At 30.1% G+C, this 24,162-nt stretch overlaps 2 protein-coding genes across 6 annotated transcripts; one reads left to right on the top strand and one right to left on the bottom strand.

Annotated features, from left to right (window-relative positions):
- LOC111038131 (GILT-like protein 1) lies at positions 1–2,642 on the bottom strand. The gene is made up of 6 exons (XM_022321081.1): positions 2,073–2,642; positions 1,614–1,820; positions 810–986; positions 578–724; positions 442–507; positions 1–306 (listed from the first exon to the last, which is right to left on the bottom strand). Exons 1-6 carry the CDS (start codon positions 2,196–2,198, stop codon positions 283–285), a joined length of 747 nt encoding a protein of 248 aa, XP_022176773.1. The 5' UTR covers positions 2,199–2,642; the 3' UTR covers positions 1–282.
- A 3,838-nt stretch (positions 2,643–6,480) lies between these two features.
- Positions 6,481–19,077, top strand: LOC111038132. 5 transcript variants are annotated; one of them, XM_022321082.1, is made up of 3 exons: positions 6,481–6,674; positions 9,223–9,588; positions 17,678–19,077. In XM_022321082.1, exons 2-3 carry the CDS (start codon positions 9,577–9,579, stop codon positions 18,212–18,214), a joined length of 549 nt encoding a protein of 182 aa, XP_022176774.1. In that variant the 5' UTR covers positions 6,481–6,674; positions 9,223–9,576; the 3' UTR covers positions 18,215–19,077. The 5 variants fall into 5 exon arrangements, with proteins under 5 accessions (XP_022176774.1, XP_022176775.1, XP_022176777.1 ...); XM_022321083.1 differs by lacking the exon at positions 6,481–6,674 and adding an exon at positions 9,103–9,121; XM_022321085.1 differs by lacking the exons at positions 6,481–6,674; positions 9,223–9,588 and adding an exon at positions 12,785–13,253.
- The last annotated feature ends 5,085 nt before the right edge of the window (positions 19,078–24,162 follow it).

Here is a 24,162-nt window from a genome sequence, read left to right as displayed (position 1 = left end):
AATAAGTAGTGAAAAAGTAATAGCAAATTATAATTGTAATGTTCAACACAATGTAGTTTTATTTGTAATTTGTATAGTATACTTAGTTTATAATTATTATATTATATTATACACATGTTATATAGAATTTTTCCATTAAGGTCACAACAAATACAAATTAACAATAAAAAAGTATAAAGTTTAATTTAAATATCACAAAATTCTCTTAAAATAAGTTCATAACTTTTAATAAAATATTGTTTACCTTCATTGTAAATAAAAAAAAGTGATGGTTTTCGATATTTAACAAGCAGCAGGTTTTGATTCCTAAAAAGAAATAGTTATATTATAATTTATAGAGCTAAACTACAATACCTAAGTTATCATCTAAATATTTTATTTTAAAAATGATAAAAATTACGATTATAATTAGGTGAATATTATATATTTTAAAGAACTTACAGGAGGAAAATAACTGCAAGCGACACCCCAAAAATCTTTCAAGACAGAAGCTTGTCTGGGTTGTTCCTAATGGTAAATAACAAAAATCTTTATTGTCAGCTAACAAAATTGCTTAAGAAAATAATAATATAATTACATGGTTAATCAAAATAGTTGGGATAAAAGAAACTTGGGGCCATAGTTTGTCTGTTGCTTCACCGTTTTTTTTTAATAATAGTTCACCTTCTTTCCCTTCTGAACAAGCATAAATTTTATTCCAGTTAACATTGTATTTTTTGGCACACTAAAAAAGACATTTTTTTACATTTTATTTTTATTTTTTTATCAAACATTTACATTTAGTTAAGTTTAGTATAACTTTTACTTACAAACATTCCAATCATTTCTGGATCATAGTTATTATCAATCATGCATGATACATATTTGACCAAAACATTTTTATCTTTTATATGTTGAGTAGCACACGAATGAATTTTATTTGCCTGGCATTCTATTGGTCCGTGTTGACAAGCAAATGTTATTGAGCCATCAGCATTTTCATGTGTCTAAATAATAAATATACAATCAAACTCTATTATATTATTATAACACAATTAATTTATATTAAGCTATTTTACACCACAGTATTATATTTTTATTATTAATGTATAGGGTTTAGGCTCTTGAAAGCAAATATGTTTTATTTAGTATATAAATGCGAATGGATAAACATAATTTTTACAATTTTTTTTTTTTTTGATATTTTGTGTTAAATTATCAATTTAACACAATTATTTTGTACTTAAGCACAGTGCAAATAAATAACAATTCGTAAAGATTGTTGAACATGTTTAAAATAACCGATAATGACTAAAAACTGAGAAGTATGCTTTATTATTGCTGGTGGAAAATGGTATCGATGAAGTACTTGTCAGAATTAATTTATTAATTAAAAGTTTATCAAAGTGCCTATACTATCTATAGAAACAACTGTGTTCGAGATAGGTTGATTTTACATCAGTACATTGTAGGTCATCATTCATATTTTGTTGAATATTATTTTATGTAATAAACAACAACACTTAACAAAAAAATACTGTATCTTTGTTGGTTTTTCACATTTTAAGTGTTTTTAACAATTTATATTGTCACTAAATACAAACTCTATTAATGAATTACTATTCAATGATTACCTTGGCTTTTCCATAAGGAACAAATTCAATATCAAAACTATTTGGTGCTTTATTAAAAGACGGAACTAAATGCTGAAGAATAAAATTTCTTGAATCTGGACACAATGCTTCATAGTATACACCAACTGGAAGATATGTCATATCTTTTACACTGTTAGCCATTAAAGAGTTGTCATGGTTCAGAACACGTGGAGAATGAATTAGTTTCTGAAAATTACACAGGTAGGTTTAATATTATCATATAATAACAAATACTTAGATAGTTATTAAAATATTAAAAGGTCCAACATTGTTTTAAGTTAAATGCAACTATAATAGTAGCAAAGTTGCAATTTAAACCGTTAGAGAACGTGAAGAATTGGTTGTGCTAACAGCAGAAAAAAATTAAACACTGACTGCGTATGTGCATATAAAAAGAAAATTATTAAAATAATATTTATTCATATTTATTAATTTTACCTGTTTATTACTGTTTGTTATGGCTCTGAATATCTGCCAAAAACTGAGTACAACAATAAATGCAATACAAAAGCGAAACTTATACGAAGAGAATACTTTCAGTATTCTCACATTGGTCAAATACATGGTGGAAGCCAGAAGGAATCGAGCAAATGTTAACTGGTCATTTCGTGCGTCTTAAGAATATATTATGTTTAATATCGTAATAATTGTGAAAATATTTGTCAACTAAATCGCATTGGTGGTCACGTTGCACTTTGACATGGTAGAAAACTATGTCTAAGTGTGATTCTTCGTCCAATGACGACTCGCATCGCTCAAGTAGGTAGTCGACATTCGACACTCGAGTCCAGGTGCAACGTAGACAAGTGTTTACCGTTAATGAAACTTATTCGGTGACTGAACGTCCCACGAAATAACGAATTTCCACTCCGGCACTTTAAAAACAATCTAATATTATGAATAATAATAATGTGTGTATTAAATCAGTTCTCTGTTATCTATACTCGTATTATTATTGTTATTATATTCACAGAAAACACAGATAACGCGGTCTATCACTATCTGCACCGCCACGCATCACACGACTAAAATACACGTCGAGTAGTACGAGAACACGACAGCCGTGACTCGTGGGTCGTAATCAGACCAAAAATGTGAGCGTACTCGGAGGTGCCACGGTGTCGGAGACCGACTACAATACTACATTCTATTGTGCACTTTTCATGGAAAACAAACAGTGCCGATTTCGTCTTTCGTTCTAATTTTCCGATCTCAAAATGTATTTTAAAGTTTTCCGTTTAAAATCGTATCCCGAAGGGGTCGACGAATTTCTCGACGTCTCGTCCATATTAAACCGCAAGTCGAATGTTATACACACGAATGGTTCACACGTATAGCCAGCAACCAGCCTTCTCGAGAGAAAAAAAATAACATTTTCGAAATTTTTTTGTCAATATTAAGCACGTCATTCGCATGAATTTGCGAACCGCGTTTTGAAATTTACACGACACTCCTTCACTCCCCAAAATAAATATTCCACCAACAGGGCCAGATTTAGACGAGACTTGTGGATATATTTGACTATAGTCTATAGTACATTTCCAAACAATAATCACGAGAACCCAATGAAAAACGTGAAAGAAAAGAATCCATACATATTGATGAAATGATGACATTTTATATTTTTGAAACTTTAATTCAAAAAAAAAATGACACAAATGTAATGTAGGTATCCTCATCCCCGTAAAAGATAAACGGTATGTACACAATAGTCAATAGGTAAATAAAAGGTTCTCAATATTTAATCTTAATTTTTGATAATAATTACTCGATATATTTTACTAAATACTATCTGAGAAATGACAATTAGAAATAATTATAGAATATTTTGCTCTCGTCACTGAAAATTCTAATAGGTAAACGGGGTCATACGACTGTATACCCTCGTATCTTGGTGCATATTTTAAAGAACCTACCCATAAACAGTAGTTTAATATAAAAATATAAAAAATAAACAATACAAATGAGTAAACGCCGTACACCTCTAATGCAGCATTTACAGCAACCCCTGTAGAATGTGTGGAAATATGTGTAGATTGTAATAATACAGTCATGATCATTGATCGTTTCAAATAATTATGGACTATAGATTAAAAAAAAAAAAAACTATTGGTGATACATAAATACTGATATGATGAGTATAGAGTATGTTAGTGTTTTCTTAAATTAATGAATAAATGGTATATTGGTACGTAGTATAAAATTTTAGTTACGAATTCAAATAAAAATTATATTGAATATAATTGTCATAGAGTGTATATTTCAAATAAACGTTTAAGATAAAAGGATGTAGGCTAGCCGTTTGCCGATTATAGCACGACAATTAATTATTTATTATTACATTTTAATCACCCCCCTCCCCCATGGCCCCATTCTATCGAGGCCGATTTTCAGATACGCTATTGCCCTTGGTTGCGCCAATGTTATGGCTTGCTCCAGTGCTCGCTGCTCAGCATCGTAATAGGTACTATACTTGCAATTTTGTATAAAATAATATGTAGGTTGTACTGTCTTATGTCTTGTACAATGTCGCATTTGTATGACTTATTATTATTTAACGAGGTAATGGATTTTCAGTTACAGATTTAAATTCTGAACGGAGCAACGAATATCGATTTAACAATTTTATGTAAAATTGAATTTGTTTTTTGTTGTAGCCTGTAGGTAATTCAAAAACTAATAACTGCTACGACTTGAAATTTTCATTAAAAACACCAGCATTTTCTAGATATGGGGTAATTTTCAAAATAGTTTTGCTCATTTTGTAATATTTATAGATATTTGAAATCTTCTTCATTTTTTAGTATTTTTTTTTTTTTTTGATTTAGTCATGCACGATACCATTTGTTCTTAATATCCAAAAAATAAGGAAACTTGATATATTTTTACTAATGCTTAGTTATTTCGGTTATATTAAATTTGTATATGTTTTTTTTGCTGTTATTTACAAATAGGTACCCATATCATTCCTCCCCCCAAAAAGGTCCTAGTTATACCGCTGAAAAACACTTTAAAGGAAAAAGAAAATAATTTTTTGACAAATATATATTATTATTTATTTCATTCAAATTTGTAAAAACAAATATTTTACAGAATAATAAAATCATATTTTTTGTTCGTATAGTAAGTGGGTCTCATTGTCTTTCATGAGATGACATGCTTCTCGCTACTGGAAATTATCATTCATCTTATCATATTTTAATGGTGTTGAATTAAATTATAGAATTATAAGTTATAACTTACAGTAGTATGGATTCCTACATGACTACTTACGATTTCCGATTTGCGACTTACGATCGAAGTAACGAATTAATCAAAAATTATTCGAATGCTGGTATCTACATATTGTTAAATTGTTGTTACATACGATTTTCTTAATAAATATTAAATACTAATAGAAAATCCAAATGAATACAATGTTAAATAAAAATATTTTTAATTTGTGTTTATTAAAATACTTCCATACTTACTTTATAGTATACTTTAACAAATGTACAAATTTAAATGCATATTTTTTTATTTTCTATTTAATAGGTAATATAAATTATAAAACTTAGACCGGAGGTTTTATTGCTTAATACAGCACGATCCTGTCTTACCTACTGTTCACGTGAATCCAACACTAGATACCTAAGACATACATAGGTAAGTAACTCAGTTCTATTATTACGGTTCTTCAATCTTCAAAGATATAAAATTGCTTAAACATTTACTGTTATAGTCTTTTGTATTTAAAATAACATTTAAATCATTTAACTTAAACAAATTTGTGTTTGTCAATGTTAATTTTAAATTATAATGATTCTAAGCTGAACATAATTATATTAACCTATTTATTCAGCTTACGATAGTTTTATATACTATGTATTTTATTATTTATTATTATACATCTAAATGCACTTTGTATTATAATGAAAGGGGATTTTTTCAAATATGCTCACCCCCAGTTTCCCTTTAATAGTACATCTATTCAAATTCTGAATTTTAGAATTTTGTAAGTATAGCTAAAGACCATATTTTAAAATTCCCGATATCTTTTGTACTATATACTTAAGAAGTATCCTGTGATGATACAAACTTCTTTTTACTGCGTATTATAATTATAATTTAATCATATAAATAAGGTGAGCTTGTTTAAAAAAATCACTCTGTATGTAAGTCGGTTATATATAACAGACAAATAAAGAACAAAAGCTAATCACTCTGCTTTCTACACAATTATTCAAATTCAATACAATATTTTCGATTCATCATTATGTCTTAGATAATTAGTCATAATATCTGCTAATCTATGACCTTTGACACATTCATTTTTTAAAGTTTTAATATAGCAATCATTTGTGCATAAAATATGATAAATATTTAATAACAAATCACAAACGAATTAATATCGAGCTTAAACTATTTCGGAAATCGCACTGCTTATGTAACCTATTATGTATTATCTAGAATTTAGAAATCAACAGACAACAATTGTGTTTTTCACGAATTATTTAGGATTTAAAGAATTATAACATCACTTTACACAACCTACTCAAAATGTATTTATTTATGTTTATTTTTAATTCTAATATTTCGCAAATGTATTGTGAATACACAATTTCGTTATTCTCGACGATATGCGTACCGTGACAACGAATACCTTAAACTTTGAGTTACAATTTGTAACATGTCATCATGGTTAGCATCCACATATTTATTATATTATTGCTAAAAAATATGACGATGTGCCTGCTTGTCTCCGGCGACTGTAATGACGATTATTATTATATTATAATATTAATATAACACTAATACAAATATGTACCTAGGTATATTATTCAACGATTGCAACATCACGCATCGCTGTCGGAGCCGGCGAGACTTGTCGGATAGCAGGTAACATCGCGTGGTACATGCGGCCCGCGCAGTCTCTTCGCAGACTTCGGCCCAAACGCACCGGGCGCGCTCTCCCGTCGCCGCCGCCGCCGCCGCCATCGCCGCAGCCGTCGTCGTCTTAACTACACGACGTTCGATCACACCTTAAACCTACTGTATACCGTAAGTACATATTGAAAATTCACACACACAAGATTTAATTTTAGAAAAAGTACATTTTCCGCGTTTTACGAGTATACCGACACAATGAAACTTGTGCCTCCCCTTGTATTATAGGTCCGTTATAATTTTTGACTTTCGCGAATATAGAGGGGATTTTTTCTGATAACGCGATGACGTCCATACAGGCAGGCAATCCTCCCGTGGCAAGGACTGGTTTTGTGTGTCCTTGAACTGCTGTAGGTAGCTATTATATTATAGCATAATAGTATTATATTATTACAAGCACCCGACCGCCCGAGCCGCAGTCTTTCACTTTTGCCACGACTAACTTACGACCGCCGACGTCCCACCGGATTGATAATAATAGTATACCACTTGCATTGCTTAACACCTCGTCAGTCTGGTGTAATCCAGGTCACCGACACGCACGTGGATGACATAACTTTTAGTCGTTTTTAGACCATGCACTTGGGCCACGCATACTGCATATAGTGGCCTGTATTTAGACTTTTGCAACCCGCCGGGCAAAGCAGAATATTGAGTCACCCAACTTATCAAAACATTTTTTTTTATGTAATATGCTAAAAATATAAATTTAAAAAACTCTAGGTACATATAATTTATTTTATTTCAATACTGACAAAAATTCGAAATTTAGCTTAGTGAGTTGAAATAGGTAATGAAATATACCCGACTACTTATAAAATTTGTCATCCCTTTTAAATCACCTCTATGGAAACATGAGATTGTTGAATCCTTCGAATTTGACCCTGAATAAATATACTTACCCAAACTGAATGAAGATGAAAATTACTACGCAGACAGCTCATCACCATTATTTGGTTGTCGACTTCTTGGCTGTATTTAGCTTGAGCGAATCATACTATGACTGCACACTACAGCAAGTATTTCAATAAATTGTGACGTGTACGTTCGATCGTGAATCCTGGACTTTTAGAATGCATACAAAGTTTCGATGCTAAACTACTTGAAATATGTACTTACTCGGCTGCTCGTACTTTGTGAGTAATCGAAGTCGGTTTTCGTTTAAATCTCTTAAGTTGAGTTTACTTTATAATTACTGATGTCAGTATTTCGAGTCTATATAATGCCCAGTATTGATAGAGGGGCTATATTTATTATATGTGCTAAAACTGTGGAGTATATATAGCTGTACAGGCTATACAGGGCTGTATTTTAAACTTACCTGCACATCATATAATATGTTGAAATCATTTAATATTTAGACAAATAGACGTGCCTACTGGCTACTACTTATACACACATCATACACTATGATGATGATACATCGTGAAATGAATCTGTAATGAATAATGATATTCAACGGGTTAAGGACGCATCATCATAAGGTTGAAAAAACATACTTATACATAGCATCATACACAGTATTACCAACGGTTCGGTTTTGTCCGGACGTCCAGGTATTGGCATAATGCGATAATCGCTCTGGTCATATTATGCTTATCATAAACTTCGATTAGATCAAATAATTATTTTTGATTTTAAATTGAAAACAAATAACTAAATAACTTCAATGAAATCTGTCATAACGGACGCCTGTATGGCTATATGTAGAGGACATTTCTCTCTAACAGACAACAATATGATAATATCCCGGACACTTTTGATGATCGCGTGACTGTCCGATATCGTTATGTACAGAATTCACTGTGTTTAATAAAAAAATGTATTTGCTTAGTTATAAGCGTAAAACCACTGAAATGGCATAGGAATTAGGAAATATTATATAATAATGTATTGCTAATGCTTATAATTAGTTATGAATTATATTTTGTTATATAGGTATTCCAAATTGATAAAATATTTTTAAAATTTTGAATCGCATTTAAGTATTTCTATATCCAAACAGTACCTAAACCTATATTATCCAGTATGGCAGTATCTACTTATCTTTGAATTATTTTATGTAATGCGTAACGATTGAAATTTGAACTCGTGATTAACTTTTAATTTTGTGTACCTATTAGATTTGTGAGTTATTATGAGTGAATTTGCCGTAAAGACAAACCTAAATAATGGTATAAATGAAATCAAACAGGTAAAATAATTTACTTGTCTTTATCTTTTATCATATTCTATTTTTTTTAGACAAATATTAAGTAAAATGTTCGTTTTTATCTTACGAATGCTCTGTGTGTGCTAAAATTGTTATGTGACCAAACAAGAATGTATATACAGTATAATGTATGCAACTTAAATTACAGTGTCTATATTAGCCAGCACGCACATAACATATTGTTGGTTTAATCCACCAATCGTGCTGAAAATGTATTTTGTGTAATAATATAACAATAAGAATTATTTGTGTATATATTTTTGAATGGATGATAATTGTTATTACTAATGTGATGTGAAGTTTTTACAGTTTTTGTATGTACCTACCTAGTCTAGTGCATACATACGCTGTAAAGTTTATTCTTCAGATTTTGTTATATTAATCTTACTATGTTACCATTTACAATTATTTATACATTACTATTTTATTATGTATCCTTTTTTTTTATAGACTCGTCCTGGAAGATGGCTTACTGGTGGCTATTGCGGTCGGCAATGTGGTACACTGTTATTATGGTTCTAGCAAATCCTCTGATGCCAACTTTAATCTTTGAGGTTTTGCCCAAGTTGCCATTGCTCATCATTCGTCGTTTAGGTACCATTCCTAATGAATCTATTTAACGGAACTCAAATCACCTGTTTGGAGTTCCGCCGAAATCATGAGTTCAGCACAAATAAACGGAGACAGCTGGAAGTTGACCCGGCGGCCTTCTAACTAGTTTACATCTGTACGGACAGTGCCGTTGAGAAGTACAGTCCAACCGAACAGTGTCCGATCGACGTCCAACACAGCCCGAATACAATTATGAATATTCAGGTATGCTAAAGTATACAATTTAAATACCTACTATTATAAGTATAATTTACCCGGTTTTTATTTATTTATCATTTTTTTAGTATACGTGATATCTTTTGTTCGACAGTTGTTTAATTTACTTTTACATTGTTACAAGAAAGGAATTCCCAATCGTGTTAATAATACCTATTATAATAAAAAATTAAAAAAAAAAAATATTTGTTAGCTTAACATATTTTACCTTCCAAAACATATAAGAGCACACAACGAAATAAGTACAATTTTAATGTTCACATAATTCCAATAGTCTATTTTACTTTGAAATGTATTATGCACAAGTATATTGGTACTATTCAGTATTCTACTATCATAATCGTTTTATTATTTATAACTGCGAAAAAAAACTGTTAAAAGTTTAGTTAAATTATAACAGCATAATTTTCTTAAAAAAAAAATTTAAAAATATCACACTATTATATTTACATTTACTAGAAATAAACTTCTATATTTTATAAAATCATATCTGCTCTTATTTTTCTTTGATCGTCGCACCCGGCGACGCGCAGCAGAAAAATTGTGATCAGTAGAACCAATTATGTGTCATTAGTTTTATGTATTAGTTAAATAATGTTAAAGTGCATTGACTCATTATCAAACTTAAAGTTTAGAACAATATCTGTGTTTTTAGGTTTGATTTTTAATGATATTTACAATTTTCTGAAGTATATATGAGTAGCTGGTGGGTATGTAAAAATATTTAAAATTTAAAGACTAAAAATAAAGCCATAGGTACCTACAACTCAAAATATGGGTTATGCTGAATGCAATTTGTCTAAGTTGATAGTTGGTCAGATAGAGAAAATAAAAAGTGCACATACATTCTCATAAAATTGATTTATCTAATATAGATGAACATTGTGTACCTATGTATATTGTTTGTTTATATAAAATTAAAATATATCAATACCTATTAATATTCTTACTGGTAACAACTCTTACGAGTATAAGATTGTACATATTATATAGTATTATAGTGCACATGTAATATTACATAATATTGCCCTTTTATTATTCATATTATTGATAAAAACAAAATGTGCTTACAAATTTTTTTATACTTTATAATTTTTAATAAATAATAAAATATTTGTATTAAGAAAGTTCCTATTTCACAAATATTTTTTTATTATTTTAATAATCATGATAATAGGTAGTTGCTAAATTTATATACCTATAGTTAAATTATGATTGAAATTTAATAAAATATAATAGTAGCCAGTATGTACCAATAGATCTATGTCAACAATACAATTTTAAATAGTAAATATGCTTATGACACGTTAAAGAATCAGTATTATTTAGAAAATGATTTAAGTTTAAATTATTTGTATAATTAGTTAATAGCCATATTACTCATACATACTAGGTACTAAAATTCATAGAAAACTATTCGGGGTATTTTATATTTAATTAAATTTAATGTCATGCAAACTCTAACAAATAAAAAAACATTGGTTCTTAGGTATTTTTCAGTAAATTTAAGATCTCATTAAGAATCCATTGAAGATGCATGAAATAAAATGTAAACATAAACATTTTAGGACAAATAATACTTAAATATTAAATATAAAAAGGGAATAACATATGTGGTATAACAATAACCTACTGTGTTCATATTTAAAAATAAATAAAACCACTTGATCATGGTGAGTATTTGCAAATGCATTAAAATATTTACAGGAGTGACAATTATATTTCCAATAACTTCCTGGATTGTGAGATTTATTAAGTGTGAAGATAATACAAACGACTTTATGGTCTGTCTTCAAGGACTTAAAATCTGTACAGTGTACAGTCACTATAGCATGTTGTGATGGAGATATTATGTTTTCTTAATTCTTACATACTTAGGGTAAATAGAGCACGTATACCTTCTATAGCGATTAGGTATTACACTATTACCAATGTGCGGGAACACATTTCAAGGATCCATAATATTTAAATTTACTTCCGTGGTAAAAGACATAATTTATAACGGCTATAAGATATAAATATGAAGTACATATCCAAATACAAAATTAAATATGAAGTGATAAGTTAGGTAGTGATAGTAATTTAAGTAAAATTTAAATTAATTTAAATTTAAACAATATACAAAATAATAACTTATTTATTTGTTTTAATAACAATTGGCTTTTTTCAAAAAAAAAAATACGTGCATATAGGTAAATACACTTATAGGTAACTTAAATGTTTTATATTTATATGTCTAGTAGACGTTAAAATATTGTATGTATTTATATTTATATTTTCATAACATTTTAATTCGAAAAATATGTTCCTATAATTGTTTCTAGTTTGGAATTAATTCACACATTGCACATGTGTCAAAATAAATGATAAATAATAATGATTAATGGAAATTAAATACGAAGAACGCCTATTTATTATTATAGCCTATTAGTAGGTAATGCTATTACATTGTCGGACATTTTGTCATTTCGATGTGAAGGTAATATTATACACCTAGTAACTTAATGAATTTGCATTTCATGTTTCTGTTATTGTAAAAATGTAAAATGCTATACTTATTCTTGTGTTCATAAATGAATGCTCAAATACGGTATTGGATTGTACATTTGTACAAAACTGCCGACCGACTATTGAACGTCTCACTACGTCTTTAAGTACAGCTAATCCACGGTATAAAACGGTATGTTATTGAATTTATATTTACATTTTTTTTTAAGAAACCTGTGGTATAATAAATATGTTAAGTATTACAAATATCAATAATACACTAAGAAAACATGGAATTATTTCGTGGTCTAATATTAATCTTAAACCATTGTTTGAATACTTTGGAAATGTACTTAAAATATATTTTTCTTAATACACATTGATAATTACATGCACGAATAACAAACTCAGAACATTTAAAAATAATCGTAAATAATTGAAATTTACAGTCCTATAATTTAATTAGTCGGTTGTAAAAATTATTTAAATGAATGAAACTTAAGTTGCAACGTTAAGTTTTCCTTTATTTTTAATTTTTTTTCTTTAGTTGTAATTTTTGTTGATAAATAGTTTAATATTACACATTAAAAAAAAATGCATTACAAATAGGTTGTTTTCGTGAGTTAAATATTTTATGTAAATATTTGTGCATGAATAGTCATAAATCATAGTACTTACACAATAGTCTAATTTAATATACAGTCATGCAAGTTTTAACTAACATATCCATATATGCATAAATATATATAACTTTAAGGTAGAAAAAAGTTTTCATGAGAAAATAAACAACAAAGACCAGGTTATCGAAGAAAATAATTTATTTATATGGTATTGTAAGTAAATAAGAACTGAAGGTTAAGAACCACTTTGTTTGTTTTGATCTGTATTATAGAACATTATTCAGTCGTTTCTAAGTCGTCTGTAATCTATGGTTGTCTTGTGTCTATTACCTATACACAAAATCTTTAATCGTTCTACATAAATTGACCGAAGTGCAATACTACGATAAGAACATTCTTGTTATAGTGTTAAATTTTTATTGTAGTTCCATATCACGAGTTTTGTTGACCAAGTGTAGACGTACATAACTGAGTTTTGGAATATTTGTGTTGTTTAAAATCACATTGAGTTACACCGAGTTTTATTCGCAGCCAAATATTTTAATTGCAAGTAATTTTATTATTTTATACGCTAAATTAGAGTAAAATATTATATTTTGACAGTCCAAAAGTGTTTTGTAGTTGCAGTATAATATATAATATATAGTGAGTATTACATTTTCCCAACAGATACAACAAATTATATAGGTAGTTATTAATTAAATGAATAGTTTTAACGGAATGACAAGGTTATTTTTGTATTCTTTATGATTATATTTTTAATCTAAATGTTCAAAATTACATTAGTACCTAATTATAGCACGAAATGTACATCTTGTATAATCCATTTGAATATAAAGTAAAAAGTTATTTTTATTATGTTTTAATAAAATAATTTCGTTGTAGGTACTTTTACATATATACTCGTATATTTTAAAATAACAACGAATGCACCTATTATTATAAAAATTAAAACTCGAGCTCTAATAATTTTAATAATTCTTTATTATTTAGAAGCTGAGCACAACAAATACGAAGTATTTTTTTATCTAATTTCTAGGTATAGGTACTTAATTTTTTTATTGTTTAAGTAAATTTAAAGTTATGTACTTTTACTTGTGTCATTAAATATCATAAAGAAATTCATGAGATTTATCAAAAATGTATTAAAGCTTTAATAAAACAGTCCCCACTGTTTAATATATTACCTATTTTTATGATATTTATGTAGGTAGGTTATTAAATTTTCTTTTCAAATACTTAAATGTTATTTAAGTAAATGTCAATACTTAAGTATTAGTACAGTGTCCGTGTTACTGTTAGAGACAGTGACGATTTTTTTTAAAGGTATTACTTGAAAAATTTATTTTTTTCTTGAGCAGTTGGACAATAAACTTTGATAAAATATGAAACATTGAACATAAAAAGCAAATACATTTTCAACTAATTGTTTCTTTGAAAAGAAAAACAATTATAATTGAAACAATTAGAGATTGTAAATTACTTATTCAAATTTCTTTATAATATAATTATGACTATTTAAATAAATATATATATTTTGTCCATTTTTATAATTTATAGTATTTTAATTTTATCATGACCTCTAAAAATTAAAACTAAACAGTATCTATGGTTCACTTGTTATGTCATTATTTCTTGAGGGCGATTATCAATTACTAAATTATAATTTCTATAATATAACAATGATATTTAAAATTATTAGTTTAATTAATAATTAAACTGCTTTAACTCGTTTAACTTTAGTTGTAGAACAAATTACATATATTTTAAGATTACATTTTATTTTAATCTTACTTGTTCTTACCTTTACTTATATGTTATACATTTATACAAGATGTAGGTATTAATCTGTTTGGCTAAAATAAAGTATTGTTGTAGTCCATAAAACACATTCATTTATATAATAATTCTCTGCAGATACATTTTTATTTCATCAGTATAATAAAACTTCAAGGCAAATTTGAATTAATTAAATAAACTAGTTAGACAACTTCTAACGCAATATTGTTCATGCTATATATAATATTTTATAAACATAATAAAAGATATATTTGTAACTTAATAGTTTTTATCTATAATTGAATTGTTAATTTATGAGATGATTCTCAATGAATTGCATCTAGACAATTTAATCAACATCCAGACAATCCAATATAACTAGCAATTAATGTAATATCTAAATAATACTCTAAATGGTATATGTACAAATAAATAATACATTTATTAAAAAAAAATCTGTTTTTATGGACATTAGCTAAACTATAGAGTACATTTTAATTTAAGTTAACTATTTTATAATAATTGATTGTAGAATAATATAAACTGCAATATATATGTATTATATAGCTACTTGCTTTTGACATATGTTATTGATTTGGCTTAATGGTTTTAAAGTAAAAGCTGCTTAAATGAAATGCGTAATCTAATTGTTGATGTATAGATAAGCGAAATTTCTCATGGAGTTGTTACGATTATCCAAAACAGATTAAAGGAAAACACATAAAATCACAAATCATATGATAATTTTGTAGTTACATATTAATTTAAAAATATAACCTCTGTTATCAATAAGGCTAAGCCGGACATGCTTAAAATAATAATCTATGTCAAACCGTTTTTTAAATCGTATTGGTGATGAAATTGGGTTTTAACAACATACTGTCTTACATTCACTGCAAATTTAACAGTAATTGGCGTTAACCTAAATAATATTTGAAATACATACATTTTATTAGCACAAGTTGATTATGCAATCTAAATAATAGGTAATTAAATTTTTAGCATTGATTCCGGCACATTTCTTAAACTAATATTAATTCTTAAGGTCACATTTATGTCCAAAGTCGGAATTCAAAACATAAAGTTCATTTTACCTGTTTTAATTTAAAAATGTATAAATACTTACCTATACTTTGATGACTATTAAATAATTGTTCAATAATTTTGTTGCTTAATACTATGAATGAGACCGAATTAATATTTATTTTATTAGAATACTTCGAGTGCTGTAATTCAGTAATTTTTAGTCAAAGAATTTGGAAAATGTTCCGATTTGCCTACTGTTGGGTCGGGCATTTTTTAATTTGAAAATATTTAAAATTTTGATTTTCAAATATTAATAAGCTGAATATCTGAGACTGATTAAAATGTTAAAGTTGCCTCCTCCAAAATTATAACACTCAAATATTCAACAATGCATAAATTAAAAAATGTTATTTTGAAAATTCTTTTACTAAGTTATGATTATTTTTAAATTATTAAAAATATTATAATAAGAAATAATTTATGAAACAAAATACTAAATTTGTATAGTTCATCAGTTATCACTTATTTACATCATTTTTATCATACCCAACGATATATATATCAACTTCTGTAAGCGTAAAGTTCATGTAGGTCCCTACTTTTTTTATCTTACTACTGTCACCTATTTTTTATGTGAAAAAAGATAAAAACATTGCATTTATTGAATATAAAATATTAGATGAGTAGGAAAAATATTCGTAAAAAGTGAAATGCGAATATAGTACATTGTATAATCCACCCAAATACCTATAACGATTAAACAGGAAATATTTTTAAAATGTATGTATAGGTGTATTATATTAATTATAGATAAAACAGGATTATAAAAATAAAAACATGTTGTCAAGCATTATATAAGACATATGTTCTGTAAATATTGTGCTATAAAATACGTTTTTTGGTATGGATTTATTTTAAATTGTTACGTTATACACTAATACACTCAATATCCATGAAAATAGCTAAATACGTTTCCATAAAGTTCGGCGTTGTTTGATCAGAAAGGATAAAGTGAACATATAATGTTGCAAACTTGAAAAAATATGTTATTATAATAATATAATGGGTGTTTGTCATCACTAAATCTTGTACGTGACTATAATACCCTCGAATGTTTAATATGACCATTGATGAGGAGTGGTGTGTTATTGTTGTGCTGCCCTCGTAGTATGCGAGAAACGTCAGCCCGCAAGGTATACCGTTTGCGAATTATATCTATTGCAAGTATGGTACGAAATTCAGCCTCATAATAATAACAATACAAATATTAATATTAGTAGGTCATTAACGAGTTTCACAAATGAATCCATTATCTCGATGAACCCAAATCTTCATAACGATCAGGGGTGACTACCAAGAAAACTCGTAACATGACGTCCGTTTTCCATAATATGGGTTAGGTATATGACATTTTTCAGCTGAATTCAGAAACAATAGTCAATCATTATTATATAATTACACAACGTAACCCTTATTGTTGTGTTAAAAATTAACTCATTTTAAAACTATTACAATATAAATAATTTCATCCTTTAAAAATAGATATATGTAATAGATCATTACACATTCACATTGGACACAGATGTTACCTTATGAGGGTTAGCTTTATGGTAACGCATTTATCACTTTAATATACGTATAATATGTATACACATAAGTACATAACTATGCTGCACATACTCGTAGAATCCATATAATACTCTGTATTAAGTTGATTTTTAGATTGTAGAGATCTAATCTATTTATAGAGAAAAATTATAAATTGCTTACATTTGTTCAAGACGTAAGCTTTACGTAGTATAAAGAGAGGGCTTTCTCTGGGATTGGGAAACGGGAAATGGTTTTCCTCTTCCCTACCTTTTTTTTTTACATTAATTATATAATCCTTTAGACACTTTTTTATCCGGAAAGGCGATTACGTTTTATCACTTACTGCACGCAATTATTAAGTATTCACTCTCATCACTCCAGAAGGGTTAAAATCTAAAAGCAGAAAATTGATCTCGAAGCATGATTTTTAAACTATGCCTAAATCATGTTATAATATCGAAAACGCACCCTTGTGGAAAAATGGATGAGGAACGTCACCGATTATTTTATAAGCACGACCACAAAATCATAATAGCTATAAACTTCATACTAATATCTTGATTACCGTTAAACAGGTGGTCGAGTCGGCCGGATCCCGCCACACAACCGTGGGCGGTTGCGGAAACGTGCGGGCCGTGGTCATCGTCGCAGCAGTTATGTTTGCGGCTCAACTTGCGGCAGCTCAACAAGTGGCGTTGAAGACGGGCCGCTTGCCACGCGTCTACAACGCCCTGATCACCACCGATCAGCGTCTGTTGCCCAGCCAAGCGGAACCGATCGTCACGCCCGTGTTCCGTCCGCTCCAGTTCCTCTACGAATGGCCCCAAGTGAAGTACGCGGCCGCTCCGTCGTACCCGTCGCCGATGTCGGATGTGGAGGCTTCTGCTGGTACCGACGACGGATCGTTGGGACACGACGAGTCGCGGCCCGTCGCTGCGGTCGTCAAGAACAACAGGCCCGTGGACGGTGAGGTCGTCAAGAACAACAGGCCGGCAGGATCTTCGGTACCGGACGTACCGCCGCCGCCGCTTCCGGTCACGCGCGGCCAGAATGGCGCCGTCAAGAAGAGACCGGATGAGTATCCGCCCATGCCGGGTGGTTTCGCCATTTGAACACCACCAACGCTTCACTCCTACAATCGCCCCAATCAACCACCATAAAAGGGTTTAGGTCGACGAGACGAGACACAGCCCCTCTCGCCCGTCAAACGATTTTCTATCATAGCTGTACAACCGTGTGATGATATATTTTAAAAATATTTATTATTGCGTTAGGTTTTCCGTTCGGTTTGGTTGAATATTGTTATAATACCGTTCGGGGATGTTATGACTCACCGTCTCTCACCCCCGAACTTTCACCAATTTTAATCGTTTTAGTGCGTCTACAATTTTTACGAATTCGTTTTAACTATTTATGTAATAATAATATGTACATATAGTACCTATATACCTATGTCGTTATTCGACGTTATTCGACAGTTTTTAACTCATAATATTATTTTAAAATAAAATTATTATTTTGATGTTTTCACTTGCGTGGTCGGAAAATATAATCAAAATTATTTTAGTCACTTTTACCTGGTCTGTATGTTATTTTTGTGATCGGTCTTACACACTGTGAAATCATCTTATTTAGATTTAATACTGTAACCTTGCAAAACCATGGTATTGTGTAAAATGTATACATTAAAATTAATATTTAAAATTAATTATAATAATGCATTATAATATTTTATAGGTTAGTAATACCTATTTAATTTATTCAGTAACATTACACGTACATGTAATACATAAAATATCATTGTTAATATTTTTAATTCTGGATAATATCAGACATCAGTATTCAGTACTACGTGACTGTGTTAAGTTTTAAGACCATTAGGCATTAATTAAGTATTTATCCAGTAATACAAATGATACAATTATAACATTTACATTTAATGTTTTCAACAATAAATGTATAGTAACTATCTTAATTTTTATTTAATAACTGCAATTATTATTTAGTATAATTCATATTTTCGAATTAGGTACATATTTACTTAATTATACTTAGGTACCAGGTTACAAAATAATATCATAAATATATATAAATAAATGTTTTTGCTCAATAAATGTAAGTGATTCTCATAAAATTATACCTACCTACTATACTGTTAATAATTTCTATTGTTTGACGTTTACGATCGATTGTTTATCGACTCATTTTGCCTGCCGAGTATTCCGCCATCATCTTGTTGCATTTTTTTTTATATTTGTGATACGTGGTTAAATTCATATTTATCGAGTTGATTAAAAATTATTTTTATTCAATATTTTTTTAACTTGTAAAATACGATAGATTATGCTTACCTAACTTTTATGATTTAGTGGTTATACAATTATAGCATAATATTTTTAAGTTGTTAGCGCCTATATTAGGTACTACAAAAGGATAAATCATTAATCAGTGCTATTTTTGAGCCTTATGAAACAAAATAATACACACGATTTTTACCAGATCACCTCAGGTGTTTACAACGTAACAATCTATATTATAGTTATAGAATCAATTATAGACGATTACCATAATATTATACATAATGAAAATATAATATATACTCCAATATTAGAGAACAAATTATTGTTTATGGTTAGGTAGGTTACAATTCAGCTATGATGTATAATCAACAAATATTTCTTCAACAACTTTGTAGTTTGCACTTTCGAGTTCAAAAATATAGCTGTAAAAATGTTCACTATTTACTAATTTTCAATCCTTTAAGAGGTTATAAGTATACATCGAAGTATTAATATTATATTCACTTCAATCCTCAAATGATAATTCAAGTATATAGTGCTACAAAAAAATTATATTATTTTATAAATTAAATAATTACAATTTGGTTTTCACTTTATCTGCTATACCTGTTAAGCTTAAAAATATTTTTGTTCTCAAAATTCTTATAGGTATTGACCATGTATTATATAGATGGACAATATGCTAGTTAGGTGGTAAAGTAATAAAAAAATAAAATATGACGTGAAATAACTGAGTGGACAGTCTCCCAGTGGAGGTACTTCGTCATTATTGTTTCGAGATTAGTACAATTTTAACCATTACAATTATGTATACTATTAAACGAATAAGTTTATGGCTTTTAACCCGTTTTATAGTATAATATTTAATTGTTTTAAGGTATTTTTTGGTATTTTTATGGTTATAAATATCTTTAAATATCTAGTAACGACTCTATAGTATAACTATTTAATAATTAATATATCCGTCCAAACACCAAACTATGATCTATCTATCCAACTATCGATTTTGTACCTATATAGGTACTAAGTAAATTAATAAGAACTAGATATATATTATATACTTTAATTTCTTATACAAACTCTGAATAAATTATCAACTGTTTGGTGATTAAAACTACGTATAGGCAGTGTCTCATTATGCAGAGTCTGTTGAAGGGCTTTCCGGTGCGTGTGAAAATATAATGTTTTCCCAACCACAGACATAATATCTATATAATACGTATAATATTATGTACATAACTGTTAATATGTAATTATTACATATAGACATATAGTGTGCATTGCTGTATGAGTTAAGTATGAAACATAAATTATTATTATATTATATAAATGGTATTAATAATAATAAATAACACTGTATAGTAAAAAAATTCTCACTTTTTCACGGTGGGGAATTCACTCTATTCTGGTGGACTCAATCCGACCACCGTCCAAAAACATGACTTCAGGCTCATTGCAATGCTTTTTTTTATTTCAAAATTAAATGATATGTACCTATTACAGTTGTCAGTTCATCCTAAAGTTACAAGTATATTAAATATGGATATGTTACAAAATACATGCCATATTACAATATTGATTTAATTTACCACATATTGTCTATATAGTAAACATTTATGTCATTTGGACCTGCAGGTCATTAGGTCTTTATGTGGGTATACTCGAATTGCCTCCGAAAACACCCGGAGGCAATTCGAGTGAAAAAGGTTACCTACCTATATTTGGGAGGCAATTCGAGTGTCGTCATTCGAGTGTCGCCCTTTATGTTCCACCCAAATAAATGTTCCAAATAAGTGTTCCACCTACTAAATTGGAGTAATAGTATGGCGACACTCGAATTGCCTCCCAAATTTAGGTAGGTAACCTTTTTTCACTTGAATTTCCTCCAGGTGTTTTCGAAGGCAATTCGAGTATACCCAAACAGTCTACTCGAATTGCCTCCCAAAGCATACTAAGATTATCGATAGTTTTACGTACCAATACTATCGAATTCAATATCAATTTCCTTTATGTTATTATATTATTTTAAGACATACAGTATTTCCCAGACAGATTAATTTGTCAAATGCAACAATCTTGTCGATCAGTGATTATTTGTTAAAGATTAGTCCGTCATCACCGTTCAACACAGTCAGTTTCGTAAACAACTGCAGTATTACAGTTTTATCAAAATGAACATTATTAGTGTTATTAGTGAAAACGGCAAAACAATTTAAATTTGTGATGGTTTTAAGTTTGGATTCCACAAAAATTTAGCCAATGGCGTTAAGTGATGGACGTGTAAAAAAAAAAAATGTTCAGCTTATTTAAAAACTAATAAAAATAACAAAATCCAGTTCTAAAATAGTAAACTTATTCACGATTGTGTGAAAGACTCGGAGGAAAAAAACAATAGACAAATTCTCAGCAACAATTTAAAAAGAAAAGTTTTAGAACAGCTATCTGAACGACCTGCAAAATTATTTCTTGACGAGATGAAAAATTGTAATGTAAGTACATTAACACGCTCAGACGTAACTTAGGTACATAAAAAATAATATGAACCATGCAAAGAATTCTATATAGGTATCCAACATTGCCACGTGAATGAAATCTGTACAATTTTATGGTCCATTGAGATTAAAAAAATTATAGATGAAAACTTTTTAATGGTAAATGACCCATTAAATGGCTTTGCGATGTTTTCGTGTGATGAAAATATCAAATTCTTAAGTTCGTTAATAATTACAATGTACATGTACGGTACTTTTGACTATTGTGTTCAATATTTTTGCAAATTGTTTACAATACATGGGCTTAAAAATATTGACTGCTGATATTTCAAATTCATATTTGAACGAAATTTAATACATTTGAATGAAAAATAACAATTTTAGTTATTTTATTGTAATTTAAAAATATTATCCTTGGGTACTTGCAAGTACATATATGAATTACAATTTTCATCACACATCTTCACACGAGCTGGCAAGCATGATACATTCGTCGAAGCCCATTATTTTGTTAAAATAAATACAAATACTTCCACTCTTAGCACGAAAAAAAGAATCAATATCTTGTTTAGTAACAGTATTTTTATTTTACAGCCAAAAATATACAACGTGAGTGTTGACAATGTTATGAATAACACAATAAAAGTGTACATTTTGAAAAAACATTTTTTATATAATTTAGTATAATAATTTTTGACACAATGTGGTTGTTTTGAAAAACAAAAATTGTTAGTATTCAACCAAAAAAATGTCTTTTTCAAATTTATTTAGAAAAAATAAATTATAATCTATAACCGTGAAAAAATGCCAAAATGTCTAAAGTCGGCAGGTAATAAATAACTTAAACGACAAAAAAAAAAAAACATCAGGCAAGGCACCAAAAGCTTTATATGGGATCGACACGAAATGGCGAGGTGAGTTTGTACTCAGTGGCCACTGGTCACTTCCATACGTCTATACGACCGGTCTTCCGCGGGTGGACGAGCGCAATCGCAATTCGCAGAGACGATCATCTAGACGACTGGTTTGGGCTCGACCACAGCGGCCGCTCAAGCGACTGGACGACTGTCGCAGCGTCGACAACGGAGACAAAAGCACTGGGCGAGCGAATACACCTGTGATTGCTGCGGGATCGACGGCCACAGGAAGCCGGTAGCCGTCCGGAAGTCTCGCGCCGCCTTACCCCGGAATTCATAATCGAATTTCCGCGGGTCCGGAGCGACTTCCAATTCCTAGCTGCAGAGCTCTATCACTCACCTGTCGTGCTTTAAAGTCTCCACCGCCGACTGCACAACTCGCCTTCGTACACGCACTGCCATCGTCGAAGTACCGTCGGGGCGGAATCGGTGCCCACGCCGGTACAACTAGGCGCCGAGCCGTGTCGTCGTGCGTCACTGCAAGGGCGGCCGAGACAGCCGGGCCCGCGCCGAGTCGCCAGATGGTCCCGCCGACAACAACAACGGCTAACTCTTCGCGCCACAAGTGGCCGGGCCACGTGTTCGGGCGACATACCGCCATTCACCGCGCGCTCTTTCCCCCGTCAATCCCCTACGTGTGCCGCCGTCTTGCGTGGCACTCCTCGGCCGGGGAGGAGGGAGCCGTGAACTCCGGGTTACTCCCCTCGGAGGCAACCGCACATCAGAAGATGGGTTACCCGTCTCACTCCCCTTCAGTCGGTGGCGACGATCCTCCGTGATCGCCCGCCAGGAGGTTTGCAGCAATCTCTTGTCTGATGGCGGAAGCTCCAGTTCGCCCGACTCATCCACTTTTGCTTCGGCTTCGGCCGGCACGTCTTCCACTAACACTATTAACTCGTCTAAATATTTGATATTTTAATACTACTTAATATAAGCCATTAGATCTTTTGAGGCCCTGCAATATAGTATGAGGATTTTTTCCTGTGTGCAGCGCACACTGTGCACACCCGGTTTTTCAGGCACAGTAGGTATACGAAAAAACGATACTGAGCGAAGGGACAAGTCGATCATCATCTATTTCCAAGGATGGTTTATGTTATGGTTATACTAAAGGTCTATACTTTCTCCACTCAGGAGTCACCAAATGGCGGCCCTCGGACAAATTTTACCCAGCCCGCAGAAAAGAAAAAATATTGAAAATACAAAAAAATAAAACAAATATTTGTTAATAAAAATATTATGTAATTATCTTAATTTGATTAGTTGAACAAATTTTTGCAAAAAAACATCGCTTATTATAACTTGTAAATCAATACCGATGTACCTTAGATAATCGTTTGAATAATCACGA

This window comes from Myzus persicae, unplaced genomic scaffold (genome assembly GCF_001856785.1).
Source record: "Myzus persicae strain clone G006 unplaced genomic scaffold, MPER_G0061.0, whole genome shotgun sequence".
Taxonomy (NCBI): domain Eukaryota; kingdom Metazoa; phylum Arthropoda; class Insecta; order Hemiptera; family Aphididae; genus Myzus; species Myzus persicae.
The sequence above is the reverse complement of the archived record's forward strand: the minus strand, read 5'-3'. Positions and strand labels throughout refer to the sequence as shown.